At 45.0% G+C, this 21,529-nt stretch overlaps 1 protein-coding gene across 1 annotated transcript in view; it reads left to right on the forward strand.

Annotated features, from left to right (window-relative positions):
- LOC126419213 (UDP-glycosyltransferase UGT5-like) overlaps positions 1 to 21,529 on the forward strand; it is a 62,607-nt gene that overhangs the window by 11,342 nt on the left and 29,736 nt on the right. The window contains exon 2 of the mRNA XM_050086348.1: positions 16,069 to 16,324. Within this exon, the coding sequence (XP_049942305.1) occupies positions 16,069 to 16,324 (256 nt within the window). The remainder of the gene's footprint in view (positions 1 to 16,068; positions 16,325 to 21,529) is intronic.

The raw sequence follows: 21,529 nt of genomic DNA on the forward strand, positions 1-21,529 counted from the left end.
GTGATGTTGTCCATAAACTAGCTTGTGACATTTATGACCAAGAGATATGTGGAGCCAATTCCTTACAACTCAAATCTTAAGAGAAACACCCAGCCAACCCAACATTAGTGAGAACTCAGACAATGAACACCCAAGACGGAAATCACGTTAGAAAAGACGGGAAAAGGCGCGCACTGCTGAGCTCTGATTGTCACATAGCAAAATTCCCTGATTTGCCGGTGCTGCGAACATACATTACCAAGCTGTCTTCTTAACTGCAAGGACGCGATCTGGCGTACCGAAGTCGATGGCTGGTTGCTTCGACGTCCCGTTGTGGTGATGATAATGTCGCGAGTATAGCCCGAAACAAATTATCCTGGTCTGGTTGTTCCAGACTAAAGACTTCCTAGCAATTCAAATACGCCTCTGAGGAAGACGAAGAAGGCTCGCCATACAATCACTGGCGGTACAGTGATTGATTTTAACAAGCGAAGTCACATAGTAACTCTGATACAGTCAACCTTAGCCAAAACTGCTCAAAACGGACAACATAGGCCGCTTGTACGCAGAACGCTCAATTGCCAACTGTATTCGGAAAGTTACGTTGAAGTCGAAACTTCAGTAACTTCGTCAAACAGTTACAATTAAATGAAAGTATATTATACAGCCAACGGAAGGCAGGTTGTCCAGAGCAGCGAGAGCTCAGTCTTGTAACCTACTCCGACCGAAAGGAGAGACTCGTCGCTACCAAGAGCACCCGTACAAGCCGAACACAGAACATTACCGCCCCCACCACAGTGGCCATGGTTAAAAGTGGCAATCAACAACTCCAAAATTCCACTTTATTGCCAAAGCACTACTATTCCACCAATGGAGATACTTGGCGCCAATTTCTGCGCCGATTTTGCTACATCACGGAGTTATCCCCTGATCAAGCCAATCACAGATATGATTTTGCAGAAAACGTGGGAATTTGCCCGCCAAGACTGCCTGGGAAGTCATTCCCACGCCTCACTGGTAGCCCGCCAGAAAGTTTCTGCGAAGAAACGGAATCTCTAGCCCAGCCGCTCCGTCAGGCCCCTGTGGGCGTTTCGCCCCTGCTGTTATGACAATGTCGGCGTCTGGACAGCATCCACTCGGCCCCCTCACACCCGTCGGCATAACCCTTTCAAGATAAGCAGAACCCACCTGTCACCGAACCACAAGGGTGGTGGGGGACACTGTATGGGAAGTCCACATGTGAAGGAATAGCAACTTTTCACCGCATGCAATTAGAGAGGAAAATATTCAAATCTTTTGAGTTCTCATTACTAGCCTTGTAATGACCATACTCGGCTATACTTCCCCAAATCGATTTACTCAGAGTAAGATATAAATATGAGAGGGGGCAAGTCACTGTGTGCATCGTAAACGCATGCCACCTCTCAAACGTGTGATACTAAAGTAGCAACTATAAAGAACACAGAACGTAAACAAGTCCAACGGTAGACAAAATGTTTTTTCCAACTTAACGGATTTGCACACACATTCCGACAACTGGTTAATGTGGTCAGTATGAAGTTTGATGTCCTCTAACAGCAATACAGGACTGACAACGACGGGGCATGCTGTGAATGATGTCATCAATATCATGTTGAGGCAACAACGCCCATTATTCTTGCAGAGCTGCTGACAAGTCTTGGCAAATGCTTGGTGGATGCTGGGGAGATGCAACCCGTCTCCTTAGTGCATCCCAGACATCCACTAGGGGATTCAAATCCTGAGAGCAATTAGGCCGCGCCATGCGTGCAGTATCTTCCGTTTCCAAGGAAACGTCAACCACCTGTGCTCTATGAGCTCGAGAATTATCGTCCATCAATACGAAGTGTGGGCCCACAGCACCTCGCAACTAACACACATGAGATCCTAAGATGTCGTCACGACACTTGACAGCAGTTAAACCTTGCCGATTACCCGCACAATTTCATGAAGAGGTGTTCGAGTGGTCAACACCATCACTGCCCACACCATTAAGGATCCTCCTCGATATCGGTTTCTTTCCACAACGTTTGGTCCCGAAATCGTGTTCCACTTTCGCTCCACATGCGAATTCGTCGAAAATCGCACACCACACAAATCGGGACTCATCTGTGAAAAGAACGTTGGTCCACTGTTCGACCGTCACGGTGGCATGTTGACGACTCCACTCTAGATGTTTCCTTCTGTGAAACACGTCAGAGGTACACATACTGCAGGTCTCCAACAATAAAGACCACTTTGATGAAGTCTTCTGTACACAGTTTGGCCCGGTGCAACATGTACAGTGGATGCTGCGAGGTCAGATGTCAGTTGCCGTGCACTACCAAGGCGGCTCCGTCGTACATTAAGAGTCAAATAACGGTCCTCCCTTTCTGATTTCACACGTTATCAGCCCTGCTTTGGTCTTCCGGATACAGTCTCTATCTCTATTAACTGTCGCCACATCCGAGAAACAACAGAACGATTCACATTAAGCAATTGGGTCACATCAGTTTCCGACTGTCCTGCTTTCATTCTTCCAATGGCCCTCCACCGCATAGTCTGGTAGGCGTGTTCTCTGCGCCATACTGCGTCGTCTGTGACGTATATACAGCGACTGTGGATGTGGACTACACGGCAAACATTACCCCATTTGTTAGGTGCCCTGACGTCATCATTAGCGTTGTTGTCCGTTGACCGGAATGCCATCTTCCGTCTAGGACATGATCATACAGACATCTGTTGACAGTTTGTATGATCATATCGTGAAAGAGACACAGGCTAGGGAAATAGAGGTTTCATGCTTTAATTTTCGACACCAGTGTATTTACTAGCGGGAAACGGGGGTCTGAGCCAGCATTAGCAATCGAACAGCTAGGATAGGTTATAACTGATATAATGACTAGAGTCTGTGGATGGTTACGTCATCTGAGAGAGGAAGGCAATGAAATTGCACTGGTAAAGGAGCAATAGAGTGTAGGGAGATGTATGGAAAGCAGGAAATGGTTATAACACTCCAGTGTCGTGTCTGGGTTCCCAAGTGTGGGGGATACAACATAGTGTTGGGAGTTGCTTTGAAGGAGACTTAGGACTAAGTAGGTATTCCAGGTCTTTTTTATTAGCTAATATTCGATACGATAGGGAAAGGATAAATGGATATGGAAAGAGAGGGCAAGTGTATACCATTCAAGGATTTGAATGGGGAGAGATCTATCCATCATTTGTGTAGGTGGGGATGGGTCTTGTAGGTCTTTAGAATAGCTCAAGGATTTAATCCAAAGCATTGGCTGGTTAGCAGTTTTGTCGTATTCAGTCTCCTGTTGGGTCTCTTTTGGATGGTAATTAGATGGGTGTTCTAAATTAGCTTTTGATCGGGTTTTAGTGCAAGGTGTTTTGGTAGATTGGACAGTTGTGGACTGTAAGATATACGTCGTGGAGACGGAAAGTGTGGATGGTATTGCCAGGCTCTCTGTAGACTTGGTGGAGAAGCACCGCTGTTTCGTAAAGGAGCCGCGCTTATTGCGGAGAAATTGGAGGGATGGTTGGGAAACCAACTAACAGCAACCTCTATATTTTACTGTATACCTACGCACTTGAATGGGAGAAGACACGCTGAGAGCTTACTCTGGTGTCGCAATTTCCACTTGGTGTTGCAGTCATATAAAGTTCAAGTACTGGTCTTACTGTGTTTATTCTTGTGGACTCAATGGGAACCAGCAGACCGCGATCTGCTTTGTACTCCCCAGGCCCACCTCTGTGCCCTGTCCCACAATAGGCAGACGGCAAATGAAACAAAATCAGCAAGTACTAATAACACCAAGGTCGCAAACAGGCCATCATCGCAAACCCTCCCGCGCATGCACGCCGCTTTCGAGAGGAATCCGACCGACGGATTAACTACGAACGTCAGTGTGCAGGTCAGGCGTGACGTAAAGAGTTAGGAAACATACACACACTGTGTCGTGGAATAACACTTGTAACACTACTTACAGACGGTTGGGATACACTAATTATTTCCCCATTGGCGAAGAGGGGGGTTGGGACGCGGTTGTAGAGTGGTGACAGGGAGGCATCCGGCTATTCTCTATCACTCAATTGCCAAATCCGAAAACTAACATGCCGTGCCCGTGAAGATACGAGATGAAGGCCAAGAAAAAAATATTAAATCTGTCGTAAACAATATACAATAAATTTCCTCAATTAACTTTGCTGAAGCACTATTCTTATCTTAATCTACTATTATTTACTACAAAATGTGTAAGACACGATCTGTTCCTCAGTTGGGAAAACCACAGCAAGCAAATCAGTACATGATGCCAACTGATGCAAGACAGGTTTGGTCAGAGTCAAACCTATCCTGCGTCAATTAACTTCAGACCCAAAACTGTCCTGCGTCAATATGCTGCGAGTGCTCAGAAGCTAGTGTCTCACTTACAGTGCGAAAGAAAGGACGTGTGTGGTTAGATGCACCACAAAGTGCACCCTAATAGCCTTCCGTACATGCAGAGTTGCGTCGAGTGGTACATCTACATCTACACACTCGCAAGCCACCGTACAGTGCGTGTACCATTAATAGTAATTTCCTTTCCTGTTTCACTCATAAACGGAGCGAGGGAACAACTACTATTTATATGCCTCCGCCTGAGCCCTAATTTCTCGTATCTTAGCTTCATGGTCCTTACGCGAAATGTGTGTTGGCGCAGTAGAATCATTCCGCAATCAGCTTCAGATGCTGATTCTCTAAATTTTCTCAATAGTGTTCCTCTTCGCTCGATGGATTCCTAGTTGAGTTCCCGTAGGATCTCCGTAATACTTGCGTGTTGTTCCAGTCTACCGATAAGAAATCTAGTGGCCCGCCTTTGTATTGCTCCGATGTCTTCCTTTAATCCGATCTGGTGTGGATCCCAAACACTGGAGCAGTACTCAAGAACGGGTCGCACTAGTATCCTAAATGCGGTATTTTTACAGATGAACCATACTTTCGTAAAATTCTCCCGATAAACCGAAGTAGACCATTCTCCTTCCCTACCACAATCTTCACGTACTTGTTCTATTTAAAATTGTTCTTCAACGCAACATCTGGATATTTAAACGATATGACTGTCAAGCAGGACACTACTATGCTGCATCATAACATTACGGGTTTGTTTTTCTTATTTATCCGCCGTTCATCGTACCAACAAGAAATTTTGTCTAAGTCGTCTTGTATCCTCCTACAGTCACACAGTTTCGACATCTCCCTGTACACCACACAGCATCATCAGTAAACAACTGCAGATTGCTGACCCCTCCCCCCCCCTGTTCGCCAGATCATCTATGAATAGAAAAGAAATAACAGCGTTTCTATCATTCTTCCCTGGGCACTCCGCCCGCATCTCGTGGTCGTGCGGTAGCACTCTCGCTTCCCACGCCCGGGTTCCCGGGTTCGATTCCCGGCGGGGTCAGGGATTTTCTTTGCCTCGTGATGGCTGGGTGTTGTGTGATGTCCTTAGGTTAGTTAGGTTTAAGTAGTTCTACGTTCTAGGGGACTGATGACCATAGATGTTAAGTCCCATAGTGCTCTGAGCCACATGAACCATTTGAACCTGGGCACTCCTGACGATACCTTTGTCTCTGACGAACACTAGCCATAAAGGACATCGTACTGGGGTCTATTATTTAAGAAGCCACTCACACATCTGGGAATCTATTCCACATGCTTTTCGGAAATCTATGAATATGGAATTTTCCTTTCGCCTTTCATCCACAGTTCTTAGTATATCATGTGAGAAAAGGGCTAGCTGATTTTGTACGATCGATGCTTTCTAAAACCGTGCTGAATTAGAAATCTGCAGCGAACCGATGTTAAGGACATTGGTCTGTATATAAAGATAGTAACTGTTCTCGAATGAACAGATACCATTGATGACCGTGCAGCTTCTCTAGAATAAATGATAATTAATTGAAACCCTCAGCTGCCGACAGGTGGTGTTGATATACTTCGATGGGGATAGCTGAAAATGTGTGCCCCGACCTCGACCCACATTCCAAACAGTCCACAACCTACAAACGTAATGTACCTAATAGATATTTGCCCATCCACTCATTACTTGCGCACACTAAGGTGACGATTCCCGTAAGAGTTTGGGCAACCTGTGCGCATTCGCACAGACGAAGGCCAATGGCTGGGTAGTCTTTAACTATATATATGGAGATAGTAATTGTTCTCGAAAGAACATTAGGTAAATTACGTATGTACATTGTGCACAGTTGGGAATATGGGTCTCACGGAAAGCGTGCAAGGGATAAGCCACTGCAGTCGCGCTATTCATCTGTGTCCTCGGTGGCTCAGATGGATGGCCGGCACGGTAACTCAGCGTGTTCTGTCAGAGAGCTGATTGGCCTCTGTAACAAAATACTGGGTGAAAGGATCAACAACTAACTTCAACGGATATCATGTGACGTCCACAACGACCAAATACAACGATCAGCCACGAAAAAAAAAAAAAAAAAAAAAAAAGATGGGTAGAGCGTCTGCCATCTAAGCAGGAGATTACGGGCTCGAGTCCCGGTCGGGGCACACATTTTGAGCTGTCCCCATCGAGGTATATCAACAACACCTGTCGGCAGCTGAGGGTTTCAATTAATTATCATACTGGTCTGTAATTTTGCTAAAAGAAAAACAGCAATTCTTGCTTTCCCTGCGGCCGCTGCATCGTGTACCATGGCAGTGAACAACGTGAAGAGAAGAAAACGGTCATCATGGGTGAAAAAAATGGATGTGCAGATGGGAGGAGAGGCGGAGTTTGACCTTTTGCCTAAAATAACTTCCTTTAGAGAACGATTGGCCGTTTCGAAATTATTGAAGGACGAATTATTGTTGAACAACAGAAATTGATGAGAAAACCAAAAAATTCTTGCGAGACGTTATCGGCTGCTCTAAGATTTCATGTCACTGGAGAAGTATGTCAAAAAACTACACTTCAGAAATGTGAACATCCTCACTGCCAACACCATTTTTCTTCAAAATCTCAGTGACATGCCTTTCTCGTCAATAATGTGATCGCAGAGTTTTTACACTCCTGGAAATTGAAATAAGAACACCGTGAATTCATTGTCCCAGGAAGGGGAAACTTTATTGACACATTCCTGGGGTCAGATACATCACATGATCACACTGACAGAACCACAGGCACATAGACACAGGCAACAGAGCATGCACAATGTCGGCACTAGTACAGTGTATATCCACCTTTCGCAGCAATGCAGGCTGCTATTCTCCCATGGAGACGATCGTAGAGATGCTGGATGTAGTTCTGTGGGACGGCTTGCCATGCCATTTCCACCTCGCGCCTCAGTTGGACCAGCGTTCGTGCTGGACGTGCAGACCGCGTGAGACGACGCTTCATCCAGTCCCAAACATGCTCAATGGGGGACAGATCCGGAGATCTTGCTGGCCAGGGTAGTTGACTTACACCTTCTAGAGCACGTTGGGTGGCACGGGATACATGCGGACGTGCATTGTCCTGTTGGAACAGCAAGTTCCCTTGCCAGTCTAGGAATGGTAGAACGATGGGTTCGATGACGGTTTGGATGTACCGTGCACTATTCAGTGTCCCCTCGACGATCACCAGTGGTGTACGGCCAGTGTAGGAGATCGCTCCCCACACCATGATGCCGGGTGTTGGCCCTGTGTGCCTCGGTCGTATGCAGTCCTGATTGTGGCACTCACCTGCACGGTGCCAAACACGCATACGACCATCATTGGCACCAAGGCAGAAACGACTCTCATCGCTGAAGACGACACGTCTCCATTCGTCCCTCCATTCACACCTGTCGCGACACCACTGGAGGCGGGCTGCACGATGTTGGGGCGTGAGCGGAAGACGGCCTAACGGTGTGCGGGACCGTAGCCCAGCTTCATGGAGACGGTTGCGAATGGTCCTCGCCGATACCCCAGGAGCAACAGTGTCCCTAATTTGCTGGGAAGTGGCGGTGCGGTCCCCTACGGCACTGCGTAGGATCCTACGGTCTTGGCGTGCATCCGTGCGTCGCTGCGGTCTGGTCCCAGGTCAACGGGCACGTGCACCTTCCGCCGATCACTGGCGACAACATCGATGTACTGTGGAGACCTCACGCCCCACGTGTTGAGCAATTCGGTGGTACGTCCACCCGGCCTCCCGCATGCCCACTATACGCCCTCGCTCAAAGTCCGTCAACTGCACATACGGCTCACGTCCACGCTGTCGCGGCATGCTACCAGTGTTAAAGACTGCGCTGGAGCTCCGTATGCCACGGCAAACTGGCTGACACTGACGGCGGCGGTGCACAAATGCTGCGCAGCTAGCGCCATTCGACGGCCAACACCGCGGTTCCTGGTGTGTCCGCTGTGCCGTGCGTGTGATCATTGCTTGTACAGCCCTCTCGCAGTGTCCAGAGCAAGTATGGTGGGTCTGACACACCGGTGTCAATGTGTTCTTTTTTCCATTTCCAGGAGTGTATATTCCCTTTAGTTTCTTCCTCTGTTGTCTGTAGCCTACATTCTTTTAACGTACAGCATAGTTCGTTTACTGTCGCATTGCGTTTGTTTCTACCCCGATAATCTTTACTTCTAATGTCGAAAAGACACGTTAAAACGTCCCCTTAGAAAAATTATAAATGACTGTGCTTAAACTGACACACAATATTTTTTTAGCGCAACGCAATCTGACTCTCAATAATCCCTACAAAAGAATGGCCCTGACTAACATTAACCTATACCTTTCACAAATCACTTACCTCACAAAAATCTTCGTTACTCGAACTACTGCTATACAGCGAGCGCCACTACTGCCACCTAAATAAAAGATTCAAACTACTGAAGGCACTAACTACTGATAGGCATAGTAAGCAAATGAAAGATTTTGATAGAGAACAAACAATGTATTTACCTTAATAGTGTTCAAAAGTCATAATATATATAGCAGTTCATGACATCCATTCTTACAAATGTACTGTTTCTGATGGCCACACGTCCAGATCTTCCGCTCTCGAAACTCCGCCATTTCTCTCCCCACATCCACCACTGCTGGCGGCTCACCTCCAACTGCGCAACGCTACGCGCTGTTAACATCCAGCTGCCCAACACTACAATAGCAAACAACAATGCAAACCAGCCACAGACTGCACACAGCACAACGTCTTCGATTCATACTATCTGACTAAAACACTCACGCATTCTTTCCACCAGTTGCCATACTCTACATTCTTTCCTCTACAACCGAGCGAGGTGGCGCAGTGGTTAGCACACTGGACTCGCATTCGGGAGGACGACGGTTCAATCCCGTCTCCGGCCATCCTGATTTAGTTTTTCCGTGATTTCCCTAAATCGCTTCAGGCAAATGCCGGGATGGTTCCTTTGAAAGGGCACGGTCGATTTCCTTCCCCATCCTTCCCTAACACGAGCTTGCGCTCCGTCTCTAATGACCTCGTTGTCGACGGGACGTTAAACACTAACATCCTCTTCCTCCTCTACAGCCCGCAGCTCGTGGTCGTGCGGTAGCGTTCTCGCTTCCCGCGCCCGGGTCGCCGGGTTCAAAAATGGCTCTGAGCGCTATGGGACTTAACTGCTGTGCTCATCAGTCCCCTAGAACTTAGAACTACTTAAACATAACTAACCTAAGGACATCACACACATCCATGCCCGAGGCAGGATTGGAACCTGCGACCGCAGCGGTCCCGCGGTTCCAGACTGTAGCGCCTAGAACCGCTCGGCCACTCTGGCCGGCTCCCCGGGTTCGATTCCCGGCGGGGTCAGGGATTTTCTCTGCCTCGTGATGGCTGGGTGTTGTGTGATGTCCTTAGGTCAGTTAGGTTTAGATAGTTCTAAGTTCTAGGGGACTGATAACCATAGATGTTAAGTCCCACAGTGCTCAGAGCCATTTGAACATTTTTTTTTTCCTCTAGAAATTACTTTTTCAGCGCGCCGCGGGAGCTGTGAAGTGCACAGCTTCATATTTCTGCACCGTTTGAAAGCCTCGTTGGCTTCTATCTACAGCATTCGTTAACATCGTATGTGTTTGCCATGCAACATTTCAAAAAAAAAAAAAAAAAATGTGGCAGCATGGGTGCAGCCTGTTTAGGCAGTCTGCACTCTGCACAACTCTCTTTTGACTTTGGAAAAATAATTAACCTTATCAACTGACTTTGTGGGAGACTCTCTTTACCTGCCTGTCTTGAATTTAGAAAACACTTTTTAAAAAAGTAAATATCTCTAACAAGTTACAGTACCATTTTGAGTAGACGGCAAAGCCAACTTAGAAAGCGCCACCAAATTCATCAAATGAACAAAACAACAGGGTATCATTACAATAAACAAGCGATATCTCGCAGTGCGAAATTTTGGTATTACAATCAGGTGTTTTGCCTGATGCTTTATACAAGATGCGTCTGGAAAGTTCGGTGAAGTCAGAAAATAAAGAATACAGGAGGTAAAGGCAAAATACCTTTACTGGCTTTCAAAGTAATCACCATTAGCTTCAACTTCTAACATCGGTTGTCAAACTGTTGGGAATCCTCAGCAATCGCTTCTTCTGGAATCGCTCGAACCACAGTGACCGCGCTTTACTAGATATCTGCATCATTACAGGAGATGGGTATTAGTGCTACCAAAGTATCCGGAGACAGAGAAGTAGTCAGTAGCATGGTGCGCAGGGTAGATATTATGACTGGTCAAGCCCCTGGTGTCGAGAAACGCGTTCAACATCGTTGTAATCTTGCATTTTGCTAGCTTATTTCTTTTTTATTGGGGGGGGGGGGGGAAGGTGGGGGGGGGGGGGGGTATATGAACACCATTGCCATTGACCATCACTTGGTCTCCGGGTAGTATTGGCAGCATCAGGACTCATCTCCTGTAACGATACAGGTAGCTAGCAACGTGTACCCACGGTGATTCGAGTGATTGCACAAGAAGCGTCTGCTGACAGTTTACAACAGCTCCACAAATGACGTCATAAGCGTCTTGCAGCTAATGGTGACCAGTTTGGAAGCTAGTAAAGGTATTTTGTTTGTAACTCTTGTTTCCTTTATCTTCTGAACCACTGACCGAACTTTTCAGACGGACCTTGTAAGCGCCAAAAACTACACTGAAGCGCACATTCAAGTACAGAGATACGTAAACAGACAGAACACCGCGCTGCGGTCGGCAACGCCTGTATAAGATAGCAAGTGTCTGGCGCTGTTGTTGGATCGGTTACTGCTGCTGCAATGGCAGGTTATCAAGATTTATGTGAGTTTGAACGTGGTGTTATAGTCGGCGCACGAGCGATAGGACACAGCATCTCCGAGGTAGCGACCAAGTGGGTATTTTCCCACACGACCATTTCATGAGTGTACCGTGAACATCAGGGATCCGGTAAAGCTTCAAATCTCCGACATCGCTGCGGCCGGAAAAAGATGCTGCAAAGAAAGGGATCGACGACTACTGAACAGAATCGTTCAACGTGACAAAAGTGGAAGCCTTCCGCAAATTGCTACCGATTTCAATGCTGGGCCATCAAACAGTGTCAGCGTGCGAAGCAATCAACGAAACATAATCTATATGGGCTTTCGGAGCCGAAGTCCCACTCGTGTACCGTTGATGATTGTACGACACAAAGCTTTACGCCTCGCCTGGGCACGTCAACACTGACATTGGACTGTTGATGACTGGGAGGTTGTTGCCTGGTCGGACGAGTCTCGTTTCAAATTGTAACGAGCGGATGGACGTGTACGGGTATGGAGTCAGTCTCATGATTCCATGGACCTGGCATGTCAACAGGGGACTGTTCAAGGTGATAGAGACTCTGTTTTGGTGTGGGGCGTGTGAAGTTGGAGTGATGTTGAATCCCTGATACGTCTAGAAACGACTTTGAGAGGTGACACGTACGTAAGCATCCTGTCACATCAGCTGCATCTATTCATGTCCATTGTGCATTACGACAGACTTGAGCAATTCCAGCACGACAATGCGACACCCGACACTTCCAGAATTGCTACAGAGTTGCTCCAAGAACTCTCTTCTGAGTTTAAACACTTCCGCTGGCCACCAAACTCTACAGAAATAAACAATAATGAGCATGAAACTTCCTGGCAGATCAAAACTGAGTGCCGGACCGAGACTCGAACTCGGGACCTTTGCCTTTCGCGGGCAAGTGCTCTTCCATCTACCCAAGCACGACCCACGCCCCGTCCACACAGCTTTACTTCTGCCAACACCTTGTCTCCTACCTTCCAAACTTTACAGACGCTCTCCGCTGCAGAGTGAAAATCTCATTCTGGAAATAATGAGCATGTCTGGGAAGCGTTGCAACGTGTCGTTCGGAAGAGATCTCCACCCTCTCGTACTCTTACGGATTTTTGGACAGTCCTGCAGGATTCATGGTGTCAATTCCCTCCAGCACTACTTCAGACATTAGTCGAGTTCATGCCATGTCGTGCTGCAGCACTTCTGCGTGCTCGCAGGGGCCCTACACGATGTTAGGCGTGTGTACCAGTTTCTTTGGCTTTTCAGTGTACATGAAATTGGAAAGGAACAGCGAAAAATTCTCACGAACATTTATGGCCTATTAACATAAATAACATGTGGGTTAATAGAAAAACTTTACACCTACACAGAGCGATAAACAAGCTCACTGATGGAACACATAGAAGTCGGTTAAAGTTCTGAGCCTACATCTTTAGATTTAGATAACACAAGATAAACTAAAAAACTAGTTAATATAATACATTTAAAAAACGTAAAAATCACTTGGTTAGAAGAAATTAAGTACTTACTAGAAATGAGCGCCACGGAAGGTACGATCAGAGAACGCAAAATCCATGGAATCCCCGTTGCCAATCACACATTCGCAGAGAAAGCTCAAAAGACCACTGGGTAACAGTGCAAAGAGGAACGCAGAGGCAAAACAACGAATTCATGAAGAAATTTTGAGAAGAGAAAAACAAAAGAAAATTTTCAGACGAAGCTAACAAGTTCAAACGAGCTCTTTATCTAGGGAGAACAAAGAAAGAAGAAGTAACTCACAATTTAAATTCAGGGCGGTGGTTCACTGACGCAATTTTTGGGGACACTGTAAGTGTGCAAGGCCGCTGGATCGCTCCACAGGCCGGTCAAGAGTTCAGTCTGGCGCACGCCCGTCGGTGGTTGTCTCGCTGGGCAGCAGTTCAGCTGGCCACGTACAAATAGCTCTTCTGCCCCTTCAGATCTTTTGCCTACATGTACAAGGGTTGGACAAAATATGGAAACACTGCGAGAAACGCATGCTTGAACATAAATGCAGGTGCTAGCCAAACTGCAGGAGCAAACACCTGCAGGAGTGCAGGTGCACACAAACGGCTCTAACATTCTGCGTGGTTTCTGTTTGTTCTAAGTCGTGTCTCCCTACCACTTTCGCGCAACGATGCTCTGAGCGTGTTTTTTAGGGAATTGACTAGTTTGAACCTGGGACCTGTTGCTGGTAAGGAGACGCCAGACCACACATGACATGTAGAGTTCAGAAGAGTTCAATGAGACTAGCGATGATATAACCTGATACTTAATGTCTTCAGTGTCAGCTCCACTGCACTCCCTGTAAAAGAATCTTAATACTAACTAAATTTAGTGGAAGGGGTTCAAGGCTTTCCTATTTTTAGTTAGCTGGTAAAATAACGTCGAAAAAGCAGTTAAGTTTACCATTGGAAATTTTATTCTACTCACAAAACATTGTTTATAAATTGCAATATTGATAAAAGGAAATATTTTAATACAGGATGATAAAAACCAACTGCGTTCAACAAAAATGTGAACGAATATTCCCTGAGTGGGTTTCCAAGTTCTACAATGGATCGAAGGATGACCTATGCCATATCACATCTATAATCTAGCTTCAAATTAAGTTTCACAAAAGAGAAAACTATCAAAATGGTCTACAGTGACCCTCAATTATCTTTAATTACTTATCTAACTTGTCGTAAATTACAGTGGCTGATGTGGCTTCTCAATAATTATATAACAGAAAAATCATCGCGTTTCAGATTTTAACTTACGTAGCAAATGTGAATACCATGAGCTTCAATTGACGATCGACACTAGTATAACGTAAAAAGGGGATGTAACAGATGAGACTTCTGCAGTTCTGAGTGAAGCCTTATGCGCTCAAAAATGGGGCATCGCGTGCGTTCATTACCTTGGTGTTCGTCAGGGGGCGGCTCCATGCATCTCGCCGTCTCGGAAGCAACTCCTCTCTAACTTCTCCTTACTACAATTTACCGAAGTTGGTTAAAAAAAACACTATCTGGCTGTGTTTTCATCTGACCAATCAGGTTCTCAATGTTAACCTTAAGCTCCGCCTACAAAAATTTTGTCTATCCAATGAGAAACGTTATACTTTTCGTGGTGGGGCAATGTTTTTAAAGTTTGCAATGTAACAGAGACGCGAAAAAGTCTCACGCTAAAACTTGCAGCTGGTGTGGCCCTTTTAGTGTTATCGTAAGATCTATACTGTTCTTCTGGAAGGCTCTATCTTTTAACATGGGCTGGGGGGTGGTCCTCGTGGTTACTTTTCGTGGTGGGGCAATGTTTTTAACGTTTGCAACTAAACAGAGACGCGAAAAAGTCTCATGCTAAAACTTGCGGCTGGTGTGGCCCTTTTAGTGTTATCGTAAGATCTTTACTGTTCTTCTGGAGGGCTCTAGCTTTTAACATGGGCTGGGGGGGTGGTCCTGGTGGTTAGATGGCGACGTGGGTGTCCGTCCCCTATCGTAGGGCCTTCTAGCTTAACACGGTTCTGCTCTCGGCTTCCGTTCTCGTTTCTCCCCTCGGTACTGCGTCTGTCTCACGGTGGCAAGGTATGACATGCATTTGGGCATTCTTGTGTTAGTCTGTGGTATTCCATTTTCTCACTCGTTACTCGTATTACTTTTGTTAATTTAATGTCAGGATTTATTCGGAGCTATGTGACATACTGGCGGATTTGCTTATCATGTCAGGGTTTTTATAGAAGGTGTTGGATTTGCCTGACACCTTACACGGCACATGTGCAATGCCTTCAACACGTTGCGAGTGTCAGTCGTGGACAGAACAGTGTTCTCTGTAGGTATGAGTGCATTATGTCAGAGCCAACTGAATTCGATCATATCCCCATATGGGGAAAGTGGAAAAGGATTATCCACTAACTCAAAACGCAAACGAAAGCTTGTGGTGAGTGGTTGTGACAGACAGTAAATGAAGAGGACTGTGACGAAATGTAAGAAGATGACGGCTGCAAAAGTCACTGAAGAATTGAATGATGGAACAATGTAGCCCTAGGGAACAGAAAGGGAGCTCCATAAACAGAAAATTGTAGGGAGAGCTGGAGTTCCAAAGCCACTCATCAGCGATGAAAATGCCCATAACAGGAAAACATAAGCCATAAAACCTGGACTGTGGAGCAATGGAAGAATGTCGTTTGGGTGGGTGAATCTTGTTTCACACTGTTTCCAAGTAATGGGCGAGTTTACATTCCAACAGTGAAACATGGCGGGGGTTGGCTGATGATTTGGGCAGCCATATCGTGGTATTTCATGGGCACTGTGGTTACTCTGGAAGGTCGCGTTATTACTAAGCATTATGTAACCATTTTGGTTGATCATATGTGTCACATGTTACAATGTTTTTGCCCCAGTGCTGATGTTGTGTTGCAAGACGACAAGGCCTCTGGCCGCAGCTTGCATTGTGCAGAACTGATTTTGTGAGCACGAGCATCTTCCCTGGCCACCATCATCACCAGATTCAATATTATTGAGCCTTTGCGGTCTACTTTGGACCGAAAGGTGCGTGATCGCCATCCATCTCCATCTTCGTTACCTGAAATTGTCACTATTTTGTAGGAAGAACCATACAGGATTTTTATTTATTTGTTATGAGACGACTGGCACCTGTTCTGAATGCCAACCGTTTCCCTACACGTATTAGTCATGGTAATGTGTTCTGTTTCCACATTTTTTTCCCACCCACTGCACGTGCCTGGCTGATACTCTCGACTTTTGAACCGGCACTCGCGCCATTTTTGAGCCTATCCTCAACAATTAACAGCAGTTTTGTGGTCTACTTAGCTAGGTGTCCCGTTGCTTTTGCAGATGGGAGCCAGCGGTGCGCAGCTGCTGTTGGCAGCCCTGGCGCTCGTGGCGTGCCTGGCAGAGGGCGCCCGCGCGGCCCACGTGCTGGTCGTGTTCCCCGTGGGCTCGGGCAGCCACCGCAACCTGGGCCAGGCCATAGCGAGGGGCCTGCACGCGCGCGGCCACCGCGTCACCGTCGTGTCGCCCTTCCCCAGGCAGCAGCCGCTGCAAAACTGGACCGACGTCGCAATCCCCAACACCATACACTTCTTTGGGCGTAAGTATGCACAGATTTGACTAACGCAGAGTTCATATTGCCACAACACAAAGGAACTTATTATTATTTTGAGCTTTTCGTCATTACAGAAGCTTATCTCCAACATAATAATTTACTCGGATATTACTATACAAAGAATAAGCGTTCTTAAACTATATTTTCAAAATATTCCTCCAAGTGTTTCGATCTTGTGTGTCTTCTTCCTCTGCGCCAATTCTCCTCATTGTGTGCTGTACATTTTGGAGCCAGGTGGTCATAGGTCGTCCTCTTCTTCTTCCCCCCTCTGGTTCCCACTCCAGTATCAATTTTCGTATTCTGACTTCCTCCATTCGTCGTACATGCCCGTACCACTAATTTCTTCCTATCCATTACGTCATATATTCTTTCTTTTATTTCCATTCTCCTTATTATTTCTGTGTTCCTTATCTTCTCCTACCTGGAGAGTCTTGCCGATCTTCTCCAGAAGTTCATCTCTAGAGCTTGTAATTTTTTAATGTGCTTCAAGTTAATTGTCCAGGTCTCCGTTCCATACAGAACCACACTCTCTAATACAGATTTGTATATTAATTTTTTAGTTCTGCTCATTACATTCCTGCTCTATAAGACTGAGTTAAGCATCCCAATGACCCTCCGTCCGCTATTAATTCTTTTATTGATTTCTGACTCTGATTTTCCCTCGATTTCTAATATGGATCCCAAATAACAGAAAGTGTTTAACTTTTTGATTTTTTTTCCCTTCAATGTACAGCTCATCTGAATCATTAGTCAGTTATTCTGATTTTTGGTAATTAATCTTCAAACCTCAAGTTTTGTATGCTAATGCTACTTGATTGCACATATAGTTAGCATCCTCCCCACCTTGTGCTACGACTATTTGATCATCAGAAAACAATAAATGATGTAGGTAAACTCCATCTCTTATTTCTAATCCCATATTATTACATTTACGAGACCATGTTCTAAGGGTAATATCTATGTAGGTTTTAAATAATGATGGAGACATGGAACAGCCCAGTAAAAGGCCTTTGCTTGTTCTAAATTTCTGTGAAAGTATATTACCAACTTTCACTTGGCAAACGTTATCTTTATACATCTGTTGTATTATTTTAATGAAGGAAGAGTTTATGTTTGCCATATGTAGTGCTCTCCAATGTAATCTTCTTGGAACAGTATCATACGCTTTTTCTAGATCTATGAAAATTAATCCTATATTTTTTTTATTTTTCCCTATGTTTCCTGAAAATCTGTCGTAATGTGAAAATATGGTCTACACATGATCTCCCAGCCGTGAAACCACATTGTTCTTCTTGGGTCTAAAGTTTTTTGCCAGTTTGTTTTTAATTACTTTCGCAAAAATTCTTAATAATATGTTTGTAACACAAATTCCTCGATAGTTTGAACAAATTTTCCGATCCCCTTTCTTAAATATGGTATTAACGTAACCTAGCTTCATGTCGTTGGGTATTGAATCTCTATGTATCATTTTGTTGAAGAGCTGTGTTATCAGTTTCACAATTTTGTCACCACCACATTTCAGACACTCCAGATTGACATTGTCTGGTTCAGGTGTTTTACAATTCTTTCCTGTTCTAAACGCCTGAAGTACTTCACTTTCTAAAATCTGGACCTCATCATCTTCATGTCCATTTTCTTCCACAGGAACTTTTCGTTTCAACACCTATGTAACTGAATAAATTTCTACTTGAAAGAAAAAAATGGAAAAAAATTATGTTTCATAACGATTAACGAAGCGTTATAGAGTACTTAAAATCAAATCGAAGACTTGTTATACCTATCAGGTATAATTGGGTATTTCCAAAGTTGTGCAACTACTGTAGGATAGTGTAGACTACCATAAGTGAGCGTAGACTACGGTAGTTTTCTTAGTAGCTTTGGTCATTCAAGGTCATATTCGCGGTATTTGGTGTGTTGGATACCTATCGAGCCTTACCTCATACCGATCGCTTTCTTTAGAGGAAGCGGTGAACCATCTAGAAACTGAATGAGGATTTATAAGGGTTAGTCAAAATACGGAACATTTTCGTTCTACGTAGATATCCTCCTGTCTCTTAGGCGTAAATAAACAGTATTTATAGCAAAACTGAAACTGTCAATGTTTAATTCAGATTTTATTCGAAAATTGTTGATTTGTAACGTGAAACAGGCGGATGTAGTAAAAATAAAGAAAACAATACAGAACTATCATACAGCGCTACAAAACGCAATTTCTTCGACAAAAAGATAAAAAAACGCAAAACAAAAATATATCGAACATTGCTTCAATACTCTGTCGAACTTACATAAAACGTGTTCATAAGCAATTTTCACTTTTATCAGTAATAACAGGAAACTCTGGTCTTTAATCAACAATTTTGTATTGAATACAAAATGACAACAATAATAATATACAGGGTTTGCGTTAGGACATTCAAACTGCGCGACTGCCAACAGGGCATGATGGCAATTAGTAAGGTTTGGTTTAGCGGCGAAGCCCACTTTCATTTGGATGGGTTCGTCAATAAGCAAAACAGGCGCATTTAGGGGACTGTGTGGTATGCAATGTCCAGTCGCAGAATAATCGGCGCGATATTCCGCGATGGCGCAGTGACTACCGAATGATACGTCAAGATTTTGAGAGATGATTTTATCCCAGTTGTTCAAAGTTACCGTGATTCCGACAAGATGTGGTTCATGCAAAATGGAGCTCGACCCCTACGAAGCAGGAGAGTGTTTGATGTAGTGGAGGAGCACTTTGGGGACTGGGGACTGGGGTACCCAGAGGCCACTGGCTTGGGCCTTGATTGGCCGCCTTATTCCCCGGATCTGAACACATGCGACTCCTTTCTGTGGGGCTATATTAAAGACAATGTGTACAGCAATAACCCCAAAACCTTCCCTGAGCTGAAAATAGCCATACAGAAGGTCATCGACAGCATCGATATTCCGACACTTCAGCGGGTCATGCAGAATTTTGCTATTTCATTCATGAATACTACATACAGAACAACATGACTAGCGTATGGACAAAGGAGGAAATGTGCGTCTTAATACCTAACCGTAAAAGAAAAAGTGTGATTTTCGAGCTAGATAAGTAGACGATGACGCTGGCGGGAGCTGCAGTCACAAACCACGTTAACTTGCACGTACAATGTGACGTGGGCCTGTCTCTCCTGCGGTTGGTTTCAGCGTCTGCATACAAGTCGACGTCAGCTGCCTCGTCCCATGTGAGGACTGGCTTAACCTGCACTTTCACGTGGCTTGTTGCCCTGTGGAATCATTCGTTCCACACGAAGGTTTTGTTTGTTTCGATTTCTAACAGTTGCGTGGTTAACATGTTTTATGCTGTTACTGTTATTTGTCGTGTGATACTGAAGTGTCAGAAGTGTTCATTTTTTCCAGGCGCTGTTAGAGAACGGAAAGGTAGAGAAACAGTCTCAAGATGTTTCAAATAACCCTCTGCCAGGCACTCAAGTCAGACTTGCAGAATAGTCATGTAGATGTAGATGTAGAATCAAGTTCATCAAATGTTATTCAGTGGAAATGCTCGATTTCACTCTCTTCGCCAGGGCACTGCCCTACAGAGTACATCAAGGGAAACAGTAGGCATGTCATGTGCACACTGTAAAAATTGTTCTTGATAGTGAGTCTAAATATGCTGTTGCTATTGACAAGACAGCTACCATGGCAAAGCGAAAGGAGATGACTAGCATCAGCCCCGAAACGTCGAAATAAGTGATAGATTTAAACAAGGTGGAGGTTATGGACCTAATACCTCATCACAAGCCACTGTTCCCCACATACAAAATCTACGAGATGAAAAAACTTGTGGGCATACAGTTATTACGCTACCCAGAAAATATTAGATACAGGCTCCCAGGTAGATGCTATTTTTCTTGACTTCCGGAAGGCGTTCGATACAGTTCCGCACTGTCGCCTGATAAACAAAATAAGAGCCTACGGAATATCAGACCAGCTGTGTGGGTGGATTGAAGAGTTTTTAGCAAACAGAACACAGCATGTTGTTATCAATGGAGAGACGTCTACAGACGTTAAAGTAACCTCTGGCGTGCCACAGGGGAGTGTTATGGGACCATTGCTTTTCACAATATATATAAATGACTTAGTAGATAGTGTCGGAAGTTCCATGCGGCTTTTCGCGGATGATGCTGTAGTATACAGAGAAGTTGCTGCATTAGAAAATTGTAGCGAAATACAGGAAGATCTGCAGCGGATAGGCACTTGGTGCAGGGAGTGGCAACTGACCCTTAACATAGACAAATGTAATGTATTGCGAATACATAGAAAGAAGGATCCTTTATTGTATGATTATATGATAGCGGAACAAACACTGGTAGCAGTTACTTCTGTAAAATATCTGGGAGTATGCGTACGGAACGATTTGAAGTGGAATGATCATATAAAACTAATTGTTGGTAAGGCGGGTACCAGGTTGAGATTCATTGGGAGAGTGCTTAGAAAATGTAGTCCATCAACAAAGGAGGTGGCTTACAAAACACTCGTTCGACCTATACTTGAGTATTGCTCATCAGTGTGGGATCCGTACCAGGTCGGGTTGACGGAGGAGATAGAGAAGATCCAAAGAAGAGCGGCGCGTTTCGTCACTGGGTTATTTGGTAACCGTGATAGCGTTACGGAGATGTTTAATAAACTCAAGTGGCAGACTCTGCAAGAGAGGCGCTCTGCATCGCGGTGTAGCTTGCTCGCCAGGTTTCGAGAGGGTGCGTTTCTGGATGAGGTATCGAATATATTGCTTCCCCCTACTTATACTTCCCGAGGAGATCACGAATGTAAAATTAGAGAGATTAGAGCGCGCACGGAGGCTTTCAGACAGTCGTTCTTCCCGCGAACCATACGCGACTGGAACAGGAAAGGGAGGTAATGACAGTGGCACGTAAAGTGCCCTCCGCCACACACCGTTGGGTGGCTTGCGGAGTATCAATGTAGATGTAGATGTAGATGTACCTCCTTGTCAGTGCCATTTAACCCAATATTATTGATATGGACCCAAATTTAAGGTTATCTTACCACCAACAATGAAAAACTATACTGTCCCACATGAAAAAAAAAATCAGCTTCTCTCTTTACCGGAATGAAAACTGACGTTTAATTTAGATCGTCACACGTAGACATATTTTAGGAATTTTCGGTACATGCTACTCTTCTGTGAAATCTTCTGAAAGTTAT

Source organism: Schistocerca serialis, chromosome 9 (genome assembly GCF_023864345.2).
Source record: "Schistocerca serialis cubense isolate TAMUIC-IGC-003099 chromosome 9, iqSchSeri2.2, whole genome shotgun sequence".
In the NCBI taxonomy this organism is placed as follows: Eukaryota; Metazoa; Arthropoda; class Insecta; order Orthoptera; family Acrididae; genus Schistocerca; species Schistocerca serialis.